The sequence below is a fragment of the Patagioenas fasciata genome, chromosome 5 (genome assembly GCF_037038585.1).
Source record: "Patagioenas fasciata isolate bPatFas1 chromosome 5, bPatFas1.hap1, whole genome shotgun sequence".
Classification (NCBI taxonomy): Eukaryota; Metazoa; Chordata; class Aves; order Columbiformes; family Columbidae; genus Patagioenas; species Patagioenas fasciata.
Genome location: NC_092524.1, coordinates 30,533,318 through 30,549,405, shown reverse-complemented (window position 1 = coordinate 30,549,405; position 16,088 = coordinate 30,533,318). Strand labels below are relative to the sequence as shown.

At 49.1% G+C, this 16,088-nt stretch overlaps 1 protein-coding gene across 3 annotated transcripts in view; it reads right to left on the bottom strand.

The window, feature by feature from the left end:
- TYRO3 (TYRO3 protein tyrosine kinase) overlaps nt 1-12,771 on the bottom strand; it is a 42,715-nt gene extending 29,944 nt beyond the window's left edge. Inside the window, exons 1-4 of one of the 3 annotated variants that reach the window (XM_071809191.1) lie at nt 12,402-12,771; nt 8,716-8,913; nt 6,298-6,398; nt 2,011-2,181 (exon numbers count right to left, since the gene is read on the bottom strand). In XM_071809191.1, coding sequence (XP_071665292.1) covers nt 2,011-2,181; nt 6,298-6,398; nt 8,716-8,897 — 454 coding nt within the window. In that variant the 5' untranslated portion in view covers nt 8,898-8,913; nt 12,402-12,771. Of the gene's footprint in view, nt 1-2,010; nt 2,182-6,297; nt 6,399-7,497; nt 7,594-8,715; nt 8,914-12,401 lie in introns of those variants that run through there. The other 2 variants (XM_065839206.2, XM_071809192.1) reach the window with 2 other exon arrangements.
- Between the last annotated feature and the right edge of the window lie 3,317 nt (nt 12,772-16,088).

Genomic DNA, 16,088 nt, shown 5'->3' with positions numbered 1-16,088 from the left:
TTGCAAAGCTGCCAGGAAAAGTGTGTCAAGCATATGCTTTAACTCCTCCTGGCCCTCCCTTGCCTTATAGGGCTCTACCCGAGAAAAGGATTGGCACACTATGGGCATAGAGTTTAGGAGGGAAAAAGACTTCAGAGATGCATGGAACAGCTTGCTCAGTGTCCGTCTTTGCCCTTTGATTCATCTCTCAATCCTGAGATTAGCAGCGTTGTGAAGAAGGTGTAGTGGAAGAGAGGAGGGACTGCTATAAAACAAAATAACAAAGTATTTTACCTTCTTTCACTCACTCAAGTTAACCAGAGGAAAATGCTGCCAGCAGACTGAAGGTCAGGCAGCAGAGCAGCACCTGATGTGGCAGGCATGTTCAAAAGACAGAAGCAAACACAGCCCTGCCCTTAGGAAAACATGAAACACACAACAAACCAAGATCTCCTTACTCTCTAGCACCATTGCCAACACTGCTTTCCAAATATAACAATCTTTTTACCAAACCAGCTACCTACTGAACCTTTTGCTTTCTAATCAGTATTTTTTTTTTCCCCCAGAATGTGGTATTTTCTTTAGCTAGCAATGCCGGTTTTCTTAACCAACCACCTTTTTTGACATGCTTTGGCAGTCTGACCATGTAGCTTGTCCTGCTATATTTTTTCCTTTGCAAAGACAAGATCTGCCCAAGGGACATCCCAAAGAACACTGAAAGGGGCAAAGAACAGTGCTGGTGACTAATAGATAAAATAGTAATTCATTTGGGGAATCAGTAAGGTGCAGATGTCCTTGTTCAGGCCCCCATGCCACTGCCCCACAATGGCAGAAGTTTTTTAAGGCACCATGGGATGAGTTCAGTGGAGGAGACTTATTTTTTACTGTCTTCCCCACCTTGACTATCAATCTTTTCAGTTTCCATTTCAACAGGCAGTTTATATCATAAGGGAGAAGTTCTCATTTCCAAACTGGAACAGCATCAAATGGCTACGTAAAAGAGGGAGCAGATGATAAAACTATTACTAATCACAAACCAGGTTTTGATTTACATATAAATTAGGTTCTAAGGGAAGGCTTAATAGGATTGGATAGCTCTAAGGATGGCCAAAGATACAGAGAAACTCCTCCTGGGTGTAACTATATTAACACTGATGAAGAGGCCCCAGAGATAACTCTGAGTTGTAAAACCTTTTCTTTCTAAATAGCTAGTTCAACTTTGGCTCAGGGCTGCTGAGAATAATAAAACAGCAGCAAAGAGAACTAAAGCAAAGCTGTTGGACAACTAACTAGAACAAAGTTACCTTTAGGAGGTAACTACAGGAATAGCTGTGGCTAGGTCCTGGCACACAGGGCCTCCTCCCTGTAAGGGGGCTGAAGAGAGGCCTGAACACCTCCTGGCTCCTGAGACCCTCAGCTGACACTGCTGGGGAGGGGGAACCACCACCACGCACCCAGTGTCCACTCCAGGGCAAACCTCGGGCTCTGAAGACATCAACCAGCCCACTTCAACACCAATACAACCATTCTAAAAGTGTCAAACAATTACATGAGGTGGTCAGCATCTAGCAAGCCTGCAAGAACAGAGGAGGAGGGAAAGAGAGGAGAAAGCAGTATGTGACACAGCTATACAAAGGAGGAGGTGGCATCTGCTACATGTGAACACTTGGAGATTGCCAAGCCAAATGTCACCAGCAGAGTAACTTAATAAAACAAGGAACACCCTCCACAAGGTGGAATGAAAGAGACACTCAATGCATCATCTGTCCAGCAGCATTTTTAGCACAGTGCCAGCCCCATCCAAGCTCTGAAGAGCCTGTGCACCTCAAGCCAGCAGAAAATACAGAGAGCAATGACCACCCCTCAAGATGATCTGGCTTTCTATGTGATGATGATGTCTCAGCCCTCAATGTACAGTCAAAGACTGTTCTCACACTATGTGGCTAGACAGCATCTCAAGGCATGATCAGAAGAGAGCTCTCCTCCTCTTCTGATGCTCAGAGTGATCCCCTGCATTGCCAGCAGCCTTACCTGACACATTTAAGATGGAGGGGGAGATGTCTGGAAGCCCCACTCTAGAGTCTCCCATCCACCAGACAATTGTCACTGGTTCAGGGGGACCAACAGCAGCACAGGCCATATGAAATGGGACATTAGGGGACACGGACACATCCTCAGGTTCCACAGTAAAGTAGGGCACACCTGGAAAAGCAACAGACAGGTGATAATAACTGGAGAGACTCTTTCTGTCTCTTATTTCCACTAATACCAGTGCCCAACGCTGGACACCCACCTGCCCTGCCTCTGTGCCTAATCTGACTCCCTCCAAGCCCTTCACAAGAACCAGGGGTCAGATATGCTGGATCAACTTGGGGCATGAATGTCTACATGCTCCCACTAGAAGTCTGAGAGACAAAGAGTGCTTGCTTCCAAAAATGTCTCTGAAAAAGCCCTTTCACTGAGTCTCCTTCAAGACTCCCATATGAAGTAGCTTTTATTGGCACTTATTTGCACAATTTTTGAGCTGGAGAGACTGGAGTTTAAAGAGGCAACAGTCGATAACTTCAGCAGTGGCAGACACCACTTTAAAAGATACCTAATCCAGCTGCAGATACTTCTTGCTATGCATTAAAACTGAAGCTTGTGAACGTGTTGAACTAGTGGCTGTAACAAATCCATGAATGAGGAAAGAAACCCCCAGGTGAGAGTCTGGAATCATTTACAATGCTGTCTCCACAGCTTAATTGACTGAAGCCACCTTGTAGCACACTCCAACACCACAAGAACCAGGCTGCCTTGGAGTTAGGGGTAATTTGTTTCAGAGCTGATGGTTATCCATCGACACAGCTCTCTTGATAACTATCTGTTCCTCACCGTGGAAAGATGCCTGCTTGGTACAACAGGCCTTAGATCAGGTACACAAGGAGCAAAACACAGCTGCAATGCTAACTACCTCAGGTCATCAAGAGATGCTGTTCCTCTTATGGGCAATGCCAAAACTCTTGTGGTTTCAGTGCTCCAAACCAGTAATAGAAAATTCAGCAGCCATCAGCATCAGTGCCGATCCTGCAGGACAGCCGGCATGTGCTTCTGGCAGAAGAGCTGAAGCTCCAGAGAAATGCTGAGTTCCCTTTTATACTCAAAACTTTGGGTGTCAAGCACAGCCACTACAGACTGTGTCAACACCAAAACTAGGTATGCTCAGCTGGAAAAAGCATGTTTTGGAAACTGCTGATCTGCCGCCTCACAGAAACAGAGGAACCAACACTGTGCATTCACATGCTTAAATTACGCTGTCTGTCCCTGGGCAAAGATGACAGGCCCAAGTGGCTCCTCTTGGCGTGGCAGAGGCTGCACACCTCCAATAGCAGGCAATAATGTAGATGCCTAAACAGGGATTTAGAAGCCTAAGGCTTGTCATTTCCCCTAAGCTCCAGTTGAAAGTGGTGCCCTCGGATTTTCACGAACGATCCAGTGGCTGTTTGTGTCTTTCAGGTGGCAGCTTCTTTGTGCCTTCCTTGTCTCCTTGCCACTCCCTTTATAGTGGCTAGTAAATGAACAAACTAAAACAGGTCTAAAAATAGGTCACTTCAGGAATGATGGTGCCTATCTGTACAAAGGCTAATGTTCAGGAGAAGTATACCTATCATCATGACTTACTAACGATTTTTACTTACATGTTTTACTTTATTTTTTTATTGCAGTCATACATAAACAAGAAAAGTTAATGCACTTTCCAGATACCAGCTGTGACACCTCTGTCTGCTTTGCTGTCCTTCTCCAAGGAAGATCAGAAGGGAAAACACCATCATTTCTTCTACCTGTGAGCAAGATCCCTGTCTCCTGTCCCTTTGCCATGGCACCCGAGGTAAACTTGTGGGAGGATCCTGCCCAGCTCAGCAGGTTTTCTCACTTTGGGAGCAGCTAACCAGACCAGATCAGACCACAATTAAAAACTCCTATAGTTCAGGGAGTGCAGCTGACTCATCCAGCTCAGGAACCTGCACTGCTCCTGTACATATGCTACCTGGATACCTCACTGTATGAGACACACTCAGCCTCCCAGCTCCTAGTCCAAGAGGCAAGTGCCAGCATCCCCTTTCACAGATGCACCACAAAGGCAATGAGCATCCAACAACCAGGAAATTGGTGGCAAAGCAAGGAAATGAGCACCTCTATTCCCTGTTCCCACACAGCATCCAACCTACAGGGCCAGGTTTTTTTCCTACAGCTCAGATTTTAGACAGCATTAATTCAGGTGGACGTGTCCATACAGGTGTGCTGGGGCTCTCACCACAGCCACAACAGGGGCCAGCAGCCCTGGGAACAGCTGCATGGTCAGAGGTGTAATTTCAGAGGGAAGGTTCTGTAAGAAACATAATCTGTATTTTTCAGGTGGTAACATTCTGTAGCGTACCTCTTAGATTACCACTCCAGGCATTGAACACTATCATGTTCTCAGTAAGGCCAGAATCTAGTTTCTAAAGTAGAAAATAATTTCAGAATAATTTTATGTTTGTAAATTCTGAGGAGTGTTTCATAAGATCAAGCATTTTAGTTGTATTACAAAGACAGTTCAAATACCATTGTTACAAATTCTGTCTGATACAAACTACCTAAGTGGATCTCAAGGCAGATACTAGACAGCACAAAAATCCATTTGAGCTCACTTTAAGTTAGATCACCATGCTTGTTTTGTGTGGCAGACTGAAGGGTGTCATCACCTACCAAAGGCTGAAAATGACCAGGGTAAAGATCCTCTCTCAGTTGAAGAGGACAACAGTTGTCATCGATAAAGTAATCACTTCTAGACAAAGCTAGTACATATAGCCATAATAGTGACATTGGGACTGATAGGCTTTAGCATAAGAAAACACCAAGGAGTGCACACAGCTGACACATTTTTAAAAATCCACCCCTTATCACTATTTGTTATTTTTTAATTTTTTTCCACTACCTCCCATTTCACGTGATTACATGCTCAGCTCAAGATTAACTAGCTTCTGCTGCACTTGCTTTTCTCATAAAGGCAACTAGTTGCATTTTTTTTTTAGCTTACGCTTCTGCTGTAAGCTTTGGCCTTCATTCTCAACACTCCCCCTTACCTAGATGCAGCTGGTTTTTTTTTGTGACTTGGGTATTTCTTGCCTGTGTTATCCAGAGGGTTCCTTTGCTTTTCAGATGGCTTAGCACACTGAGCTACCCAATCACTCCTAATGCACCCACCATGCAAATGCAGCCACCTCTGGAGCAGCCCATGATAACTGGAATAGAAATAGAAACTCTACACAACAGAGAGTGTTTTAAGCTGTAAACAATGTTCTCCAGCTGAAACTGTACCTGAAAATTTAGGTGGACAAAAGCTTGGGATTTATGGAAGGCAGCAGGTAAGCATTCCTCTTCCCATGAGAGCTGCAATGAATGTTTCCACAGCTCTGAGCAAGCCAAACCTTTGCTATAAAACACCCAGACCACACCACCTCCCACAATACCCCCTCCCTGCTCCCCCTCTTCAAGACTGTTGACTTACCTGTGGCCCACAATGTGACCAATTACATCCAAAAAGCCACTTCCTGCTGCAAATGCACTGTTACTGTCAACTTCCTTGCCAAATATTAGGCCACCCTATGACTGCTGGCTTCTCAGGATCTAACACAATCGTGGCTCAAGCAAAATGAAAAAAAGAGACAGTAAGAAGCCACCGATGCACACTGCCTTGGGTGACCTTTGGGCAACCACATAGAGTTATTCTTCATCAGACAAGACCGGGCAAAACAGTGCACATGGAACAGTCACAGCTATGAAGCACTGATGTATAGCACATCTCCTGAAACTCAGAATTGGGCTAAAACTGTACCTTTCCCTCAAAGACCTGTTTGGTTGATACACAGAACCAGGCTATGACCCTGCTTTGGAGAAGTGGGTTGGACCAGATCAGGCTTAGCTCACTGAGCTAAGCATGAGCATCCCATGGACAGATCCCTTTCAGCCTGAAACATCCAGTCACTCTACAAATTATTTGGAGACCAAAGCAACAACTGATTGAGGGCCTGGAAAGAAATGTTTGTGCATGAAAGGATCTTTCACTTGTTTCCTAACGTGCCAAAGTAAAACCAGAAGGTAAACCGACAGCTCCTCTCCTTAAAGCTAGTCTCCTACCATTTCTTACTCCTGCTCTGTAGTGATCTCACTGCAGTTGGCGGCAATGGTTGACAACCAAGAAGCCTGTCACTGGAGCAATCTGCTCTTACCCCATCCACCTAGGGCATATTGGTGGGTCAGCCCTGAAAGGAAACCAGCACTACTACTAGTCCTTACCTTCCACTATGAGCCACACTTGCTGTGATTCTTCCTTCTTCCCCCCGTTCTCAACCTGGCACCAGTACTTCCCAGAATCTGTCCGCTCGACGGATTTCAAGCTGAAAAAAGTCAAAAGCCATATCGATATTTTACGTGGATAAAGCATGTTTTTGCCCCAAAGGACCATCAAGCGTTTGTCAAACCAGATGCACAGACAACACCCACTGAGACGCAGTCAGCTGTGGGGAGGAGGGCAGCAGCTAGCCAGCAAAAAGCACGCGGCAAAACAGCAGAGATGGGAGGCTCCTCTCTAAAGTGGGTAGAGGGAATCGTCAGCAGAGCAGACAGCCTTCGTCTGAAATATTGTCACAGAAAACCTGCCATTTGTGTCCTGTGAGGATAGGAAGGGGTTGGTCATCTTGATCCTCAAATGTGACTCTAGCTAGCTTTCAAGAGTGACAGCTTGGCCTACAATGTCTGAGCTAGCAGGAAACTCCAAATCACAAACCTCCAATGAGCCTGACTGTCGTGCCTCAGTTAGGTGACAGGACTGGTGACAGCCTTGTCCAGGAACAGATGGGTCAGAAAAGGTCTCCCCCTCAGCTCAGCTGCACTCAGTATTATTCTTATCCCAAAAGAGCCTCACATTGCAAAAGTCCTTGGGCGTATCAACTGGTGATTTCAAGGGGTTACACTGGCCTACTCCAGCACAGTACCCACCCTACAAATTCTTCTGTGTCGTCCCTTGCTCAGCAACAGCTCCCCTTCTGAGAAGATGCATCCAAGCAGGGGAAGGCAGCCATCGGGACTGAGCAGCATTCAAGTCATAAGCCTCCAGTTCAGAGGAGAAATTCTGCTCCTCACTCCACTGCTGGAAATCTGCAGTATCCTCACTGCCATTAGCAACATGAGGCTGGCCTGGTAAGGGCAGAATTTGGTCCAAATGCGAGAAGATCTCAGCTACCCAAAGCACCAGTGTGACTCTGAGCGCCTGTCAATGTAGAAATGCTGATTGCCCCCCCCCCCCACCCCCGGAATGTGCAGCCATGCGTCTGCTGCCATGCAGGAATCCTCAGCAGATCTGATGCCCACCTTTCTAATGCTAGCACTCCTCCTTGGGGAAGGGGAAGAACATGTCAGGAAGGAAGACAGAAAAGGGAGAGTGTTTCCTGAAATGCAAAAAACAGACCCACTACAGCCCAATTTTCAGAGCTGTACCTTCAAATGGCATCAGCTGTCCTGTCCATCTAGCCACATGTTCTGAAACACAGCAATCGCAGCAGAGAGTCACGCAGTGGGTAGTAGAAATGCTCACTTTAGGAGAAGAAAGGAAAAAGGAGAAAAAGATATGGACACATCTAGATTTAGCACCCTATACTCAGCCATGAACTACAGAAAGTTCCCAGTGGAGGGAAATAAAGAGGTGAGAAAGGAGATCAGACTGAAAGACTGTGAGGAACAAAGAGAGTTAACTAGGGGAACTGGGAGAAGTAAATGCTATAGTTTCAAGACAAACTATTTCCGCAACATAATGTTATGCAATAATTTTACTGGAAACAGATTTTTTACCTATCAAAATGTTTATCACAGACAAGTTTTAGCACAGAGACTTTTATTTGCTGGAATTAGAGAGTCTGAGCAATGTCAATCCAAGAAACCTCACAGGAGACGAAGCTGAAGCTCAGAGAGAGTGATTTCCAGTCAACAGCTTTGAGCCCTCACGCTGATGACATTCTTGCTTGTATAAGTTCTCTTTATGCATGGAGAAAGCCAGAGTAGAACCCTGGGTCTTGTTTAACTCAGTACTTCCAGAACTAGCTGATACCCCCTTTCTGCTGAAATAAAAGGTACAGAGAGCTATTTTGCAGAAGAGAGTTTTTGCACCTCTGAGCAGTGCAGGACTGATATCAGGTAATGTGAACATATTAGGAAAGTCTCTGCAAAATGACTCAGGGATGGTTCAGGTGGAAAACACTCCTCCCCAGAGAATGGAAAGGGACATAGTCCTGGGAGTCTCATGTCGATTAACAATCCTCACCCTTAAGGCAGACTGACAGCTCAAGAGAGAAAGAACAGAATAAGTGTGAGAGAGAAAACCTCTTCATGTAAGACCTTAATCTTCCAGCTGTATGGCAGAACAAGATGAACAAACAAGGCCAGAACATCCTTTTGCCTTGAAGTCAAGTCTCAAGCATCACAAGCATTAGAAAAGCACCTATCACCACAGTAGTTAGGAAACCAATATGATTCTAGCGCATAAAGTCTCAGCCCTCAGTAGCTTCAGTTCTGCTCTCAGTTATGCCCTTGCCAAGAGTTGAACTGCAGACCTAAGGACTCTGCCCTGACAAGGTCGCTGCAGTTGCACAGATATAGCTGACAGCAGAAAAACTGTGCAATAGTTTCCGCGATATTCTTCCTTCTCTGCATCTGTTGTACCTGAGGAAGCCGATCCAGTGTTCTTCATCTACTGGAATGTACACCTGGTCTACGCTTTGCACCACTGCTCCATCCTTGATCCACAACATCTCGGGATCTTCCATTCCCTCGACGCTGCAATTTAGTTTGACGGGTTGACCCTGGGACACCTTTAATTTGATTGGAGGTTCTGTAAATTTCATACCTAAAAAAAAAATACTACTCCGCCCCACCCCCGGAAGAAGGGGGGTTGGAGTACAGCAAATTACTCCAGGTTGGTGGTCTGGAATTACATACCCTACAGCACACACTGCAGAGGGGTCTGTTAGTTTCGGCACTGCTCTACTATGTCTGCTAAGCAACAGTCAAAGGCAAGCACCAAAAGCACAACTGCTGGAGAAAAGCGGTGGCTCAGTCTGTACATGGGGCTTTTTTCAACTCCTGTAACAGCAGAGTGAGCTTCTGCAGAGCAGTGCCCAGGCAGAGTTGGACAGAAAAGCAGGGAGCTTAGTCGTATCAGTGATCCAGCAGTGCTAAGCGCGTTTGCTCAACATGGTACAACACCTCCCTCTTTTCCCCAGGCTTGAATTTCAGCTGTGGTGTTCCTGTGCTGCTAAGAAATCATTGTGCTCGCTCCATTGTATGCATTTGTAAAAGCTGGGATATGAGAAAGAATCAATTATGTCTTGTTATTCAGCGTACACTGTTCTTCTGCATTACAGAAAGCTTCTCTGCAATTTGCAAAACCCGTGAAAGCAAAGCCTATTCCACAGCACACCTCGCTGAGGAGCAGAACTGTTTACAGAACAGATATTTCTGTCGTGTGACGTGGGTGGGTGCTCAAACGAGCCTCCTTTGACCAGCCAAAGGACCACATTATGCTCAGAATTACATAGCTGTGACCCCACAGCAGCAGGACAGAGTTGGAGCTGCTCAGGTTTACATTGACACAGAAGTAATCAGGATTTGGCCTGGAGCACTGCCATATATGTGGGTGGATGGGGAGTGTTTCCCTGAAGCAGAAGCGAATATATGGAATGTGTTACCATGAGAAAACAAGGAAGCCAACTATCTAAGCGCATTTCAGAAAGAAAAGCATACAAAGGAGGAAACGGGAGGATCAAAGGAGACCGTGGGAAAGAAAGAAGGTGGTAAATAAATGTAAAGCTAGTTTTGTTAGAGAGTGGCCATTTCCTATGCAGTGGCACAGGACTGACAGACCAGAACAGGTCTAGCCTAGTTCCGTATTATGCCCTTACAGTGGACTCCACATCCTTCAGAAACAAATGACTCCATCGCTCTGCTGCTCTCGCACAGCCATGCATCACGATATATTACAACTTCATCCAGTTCGCTGGCTGGCTAGCCCCTCACAGGATGCCTCGCTAGCATACCAAGCCAGACAGAAAAAAGCCAGTTGTGAAATCCAGAGCACTGCCAAGTGAGCAGCCCTGTTGCTCTCAAACTCTGTTACAACCCGACCAGTGCTCAAAGACAGAGATTTCTCATGTGCCACTTCCCTTCTTGCCAACATGCCACTCTCCCACAGCTATGAGGGCACTACCTCGCAGGGCAGAGCAACAGCCCAGAGACTCACAGCATGGCTCTAATGGCTGCAAGAAGCGGGAGCCAGCACTGGGGGACCAGCCCATGCTCTGCCACCAGCAGCTGGTACCCAGCAGAGCACCAGTGGTCTGGGAGCAATCCCACAAGACAGGCAGAACTCCTTTCCTTAATAAGATCTCCCGGTCTGTTAACAGCTGGTTTCCCCACACTCAGTCCTTTTGCCTTTCTATTCGCTCTTATTAATTTCACAAATTCACAGAGAGCATTAAAAAAATGAGTAGACGACCATTTTAGTTTAGTTGCTACAGCTTGTTTGCTGGGCTAAGGATTTAATCACCTTAGGTGTGGATGATCTAACCTTGTGTTATTTAACTCATCTGTACCACAAATTACATGTCCCGGTGCATGCCAGAAAGCATCCTCCCTTTCACCACGCACAATATTGGAATAAAAAATGAAAGCTTCATAGAAGCTGTCTGTGTTACAGAAAACTGATACAGCCAGGCTGCTGAACGCACACAAATTGAAAGACACTTTCATTACAAGAGCCTTCAAGGAAAAGCAAACTTCTCAGCTTTCCTCAGACTGCCCTGCTGAAAGAGTTATCCACAAATTAAACAAATAAGTGTTGTTAGAGACCCTTTATGGTTTTCAGTTCCCATACAAATTAATAATGCAGGAAATTAATATACAGTACAAGTGTTCAGCCTGAGTTGTAATTCTCCACATCACCTAAGTGTAATCCCTCCATCAAGATCAACTGAAATGAAGAAAAACAGATCAAGGATTTTTAATAAATGCATAGGTTTTGGACAAAAATCCAGTTTCAGCTGCAGTGTCTCTTCCTACAGGTATCAGGAACAAGCACATAGGAAGCCAATATGGATTTTAATTTCCACCTAATTCCTCCTTCTACTCTCCTAGTCACCATTTCTCATTTGATAACATTCTTGCCAACACAAGAAACAACCTCATCCAAATAAGTTCCTCCAAGCCTACCTGTAAGAGCTGCAGGAGCTGAAATGTATACCTAGGAAATAAAATTATACTAAATTTCTTATCAACCAATTGTCAGACAATTGACAGCAAACAAACATGCTAGTTGTCAAAATACATCACTTTTTTTAACTTGCCACCTCTGAATATTTGGATTCCTAGGAGCAAAAGCATGCTTTTTGTTGAGTTATTTTGAGAGTGTAGAGAGAGGAAGATGTCTACCCATCCACACCAAGGGAAAGGGTTTTTGCTTCTCAGATTCCTTAGGACCCTGACCTAGCGATCCGATCTGTCCCACCGGCTCTCTGGCTCCATGTCACTGCGCTCACATCGCTCCAGCGCGGAGCCCAAACACCCGGCCAGCCGGCGGGAGCTTCGCCCGGGCGCCGAGGGGCTCTCACACGCCGTCTTTCCCTGCCGGTTCGGGTATGAAACTTAGAAAAATGAGTTCAGGAGAGAAAAACCAACAAAAGCCACTCAGGAATGCGTTAACGCCCGGATTTCCTCGGCGGCGATCCGCGCTAGGCAAATACCAGAGCAATGCCTCCGCAAACAAGGAGGAGGATTATCTGAGCTGCGACTTACTACTCTGGACTTGCAGGCGGGCGGGCGAGGCTTGCAGCACCGCACAGCTCGGGCTCCCCGCCGACTCCCCAGCGCCACGTAGCCGGCCCAGCCGTTGGTCCCAGAGAGGCCGCCCGCGACCGGCGGTGAAGTGCGGGGGGCCAAAACGGGCCAGCCCCGACCCCGACCTGTGGCTGCCCAAGGCCCCGCGGCCGCCACACCGGACAGACCCCGCACCCCGGCGCCGCGTCAGGCCGCCCCTGCCCGGCGGCGGGTCCCCGGGCAGCCAGCTGCTGTCGGCAGGGCAGCCCCGCGACCGGCGGTCGCCCTCCGCGGGCTGCCAACACCTGTAGATGCGGGGGCTGCCCGAGGGGACCCGGACGGCGACAGGGAGCACGTCCGGCGCCGCTGGCAGGGCAGCCCCCCTCACGACCCGGCGGCGGGAGCCGTGCCCCGCCGCCCCTCCCGCCGCGCCCAGGGAGCTCGGGGGTCATTGCCCCACCGCCCCTCCCTGCGCCCCCGGCCCTCAGCCGGCAGCGGCCACGCTCCTCGCCCGCCAGCGGACCGCTCGCCCCTCTCACCTGCCACGGCGGCGACGTCCCGGAGCGCCGCAGCCCACAGTCCCAGCAAGAGGAGCCGCGGGATCGCCATGCTCCGCTTCAGCTCCATCGCTCCCGCACCACCATCCTCCCCCCAGCTCCCGGCGTCGCGGGGGCTCCCACCGCCCGCGCAGGTGGCGGCGGCGACAGCGGCTAAGGCTCCTCCGGGAGGCTGCGGGGACTCTCAAACTTCTGGCTGCGGTTCCGGCCGGGGCGATGGGCAGGAGGCCCCGCCTGGGGTCGACGGAGCGGGTCAGCCGGGGCGGGTGCGTTGCGGGCGCTGCCGCCGGGCGGTCTCCCCCTGCCGGCGCGCAGCCGCCGCTCAGCAGCACCTCCGCGCGGGTCCGTACACCCGTCGCTCCTCAATCGCCGCCTTCTCCTCCAGGAAATGGCGCTCTCGGGCGGTCACCGCGCGCTGTTCTCCCCCTCTGACATCACGCTTATGAATATGCATGAGCCGGGCGCCCGCCGCCCCCGAAGCAGCGAATCACCGCGCCCGCCGCCCACGCTCCACCGCTCTGAGACGGGACCTGGGGCGCGCACCCCGTCGCACCGCGCCGTGCCCGGGGGTCGGACCCCTCCAGAGGGCGGGCTGGGCCGGAAAGGGGGCGGGCGAGGGAGGTTGTGGAAGGGGCGCCCCCCGGGGACTGCTTCACGGGGCGGCCTGGTTTCCAGAGCGCCGGCCGCGGGTGACCCACATCGGCGGGAGCTGCCTGGGCACCGGGCGGGGGTGGAAACCAGGTCACTTATTCCCCTACTTACTTATGGAAGCAGGAGGCCAGCCTGGCCCCTTCGTGCACCCTCCAGATCCCCAGGCGAGGAGGGCTTGGGGCCATCACGGGGGCTCAGCCTCTCCAAACCAAGGCTCTGCCGGGATGAGCAGCACCTCACCTCATGCACACAGCAGCCCCAACCCCATCGTCCCTGGCCGGCCCCATCCGGCTCCTTGCCTCGGCTGTGCTCCCCTCACCAGCCGGACCCCGACTCCAGGGATAACGGCCACTTCGTCCCGGTGCCCGGTGTGTAGAGGAGCACCAGCAACGTGAGAAGATGCACTCGTGCCCTTCAAGCAGAATCGGCTCGGCCTTGCCCGCTTTTCTACTAGTGGAAAAGTAGGGGGAGGTCTGAGGAAGGAGATCTCTGCTGCCACAGAGTTGCTAGTACGGTGATGAAAAAGTCACCAAATGAAAAAAAATCTGCTGCTGCCTGTTTGCAGGAGTTACGGTGAGGATCTGGGCTAAAAGGCACCATAAGGAGCAATATCGTTTCAACATGATGCAGCTTTCAGCTCTGCCATAGCCACCAGTGTGCAACATGTAGCCGGTGGCTCCTGCAATACTCTGGAAACCTGGCTAAAACAGGGGAGCACAGGGACACAGTGTTATCCCCACCAGGGGTATAGAGAAACCGAGGCATGACCAACTCACATAATTCCTTCCCAAGCTAATATTCCTCATCCTTCCCACACCCCGGTCCCTAGCCATTTGCATTTCTGATAGGAATTCCTGGGGGACTGAAGCAACGCCAATAAGATTTCATTACTAGAATGGAAATGTCACTCCCTCTCCAGCACCTCCCGCCACAATGAGGAGACTGGGAGGAGACACTGAGAAGCCATCCACCTGAGAGCTTGCAGCAAGCCTGGGTGCTCCTAGGAACATGAAATCGTGACATACCTCTCACTGGGATCACGACAGCTCTTGGGCTGAGACCTTCTGTGCTGGTGTTTGCTAAAAGCTTCATGCGCACTTGCTGTCGCTGCTCTCTCTCCCCCGTATATCCATATATACCCATCTATACAAGTGTGCATGTTTCTGCATTTACTCATGGTGACAGAATCTTCTAGAGAGCAGCTACTTTTCTAGATTTTAGTTGTCTCATGAGAAAAAATAATGGCCATTGGAATAATGCTGTGTTTTTCCAGCATTTTCCTTCTAAGGATTTCTTCCAGCCTTACAATTACTGAGGTGTATACTGGTCCTGTGGGCTCAGGAAACGCTGTGGTGTACAAGCAGGAGAGAGGAGACATGGGCAGCTGTGGTGACCTGACCAAGCCCACGCAGGGAGGCAGTGGCCAAGAGAGGCTTGACTATATGCTATGTGCCCGGAGCATGCCTCTGCCTCAGCAGGCACATTGTGCTTCTTCCACATGTCATTTGTGATGCTCCCAAAGACTTTGGGAAAGGGAAAGGAGCTTTCATCTGCAAAGGGGAGCAGGGGACAGGAAGCTGTAGCACGGGACAGGCCAGACTATAGGCTGGTGTAAGAGACCAAAGCTGTGCTGGAAGCAGTAAATCAAAGGGAACTTTCCCCGGCAGGGGATCTGGCTTCAGCTCTTCTGAGAAGGGCTTTGTGTGAACAGTGATAGGCAGGGGGAGTCATATGAAAATTGGACTGCAATCCTGCACGTGTTGCCAGCTGGAGTGCAAACTGCTGTGGGAAAACTTAGGGAAGAGTGCAATATTACCGTGCAGAAATCAAAGGAACTGGTGGTTCTGAAATGCTTTTAGGAACCAAAGACAAATAAAGTCTCCTGGCCTCTCCTGCCACTGGATTAAGCAACATGGCTTTGTTCGCCAGGCTATGATGCCAGTGGCAATGTTCACTGCTCACACACACAGGACACAGCACAGTGGCTTATAAACAAAACGGTTCCTCCCCGGCTTACGTTCTTTCCTTACTTCTGTTGTGATAATGTTTTGTCACATCTCACTGGACCTGCTGAGCAGCATGGGCATATTCTAGAAAATGCCTGAAGGGCTGCACAATACTCGAGAGGTGAATTCATGGTTCTGGGAGACTTCTGAAGATGAAGAAGAAGGAAAAAGGAAGAGAGGGAAGGAGGGACGGAGGGAGGGAAGAGAGAGAAGGCAGGAGGGAGGGAAGTGTTTGCTGGACTTTCTCACCTTCTTCTGCTGTTCATCCTCTTCTAATTATTGAGATACACAGGACACAGATGGATTATCCCAGTGAGAAAGCACCCCAAAACACCCATTTCCACATGAGAAGCCATAGTTCTAAAAGTTCAGCAAAAGATGCTGGCACTTGCCAGTACTCCATTTTCAAAGTTGTCAGTCTGCAATTGGATATACAATCCTGGTGTTTCGCACAAGGTATTTTCCATAGAGCTGCCTGATTTGCTCTTGGATTCAAGAACCTGTCTGCTCCATCTTTTGACTTGGGATTTGAAGAGTAGCATTACCCCCTCCATTGCTAGGGAACAGATTCCTCATCCTGCATTTGGAAGCTGCAGCAATGGCAAGAGCAGTGATGAAGTGGCATTCAAGGGTCACAGAAGTAGCTCTACTCTACCGTGTAGGAGACCCAGGGTGGCTGTTTAGGTGCTTCCTGAATAGGCAACCTATTGAAACCAGCATATTCAACCCCAGGCCAGAACAGGAGCTGCTCCCAGCTTTTCAGTCACCACCAGAGGCTACAGCTCCATGTCTGTGAGGGCTTTTGCAGCTTAGGGATGGCTTCTCAAATAAATGCCACAAAGTTGGGCCAGAATACAAGGAGTGAGTAAACAGAAACCCTTTGGGCTTTCCAAACCCTGTCAAGGACACAGCTTGAGAGCTGCTGGATATTACAGTGACTTTTGAGGACACTGAAAAGGTTAAACCAGGCATAAACCACCTCCATTCTCTGCCCAACCCATCATAATAATGG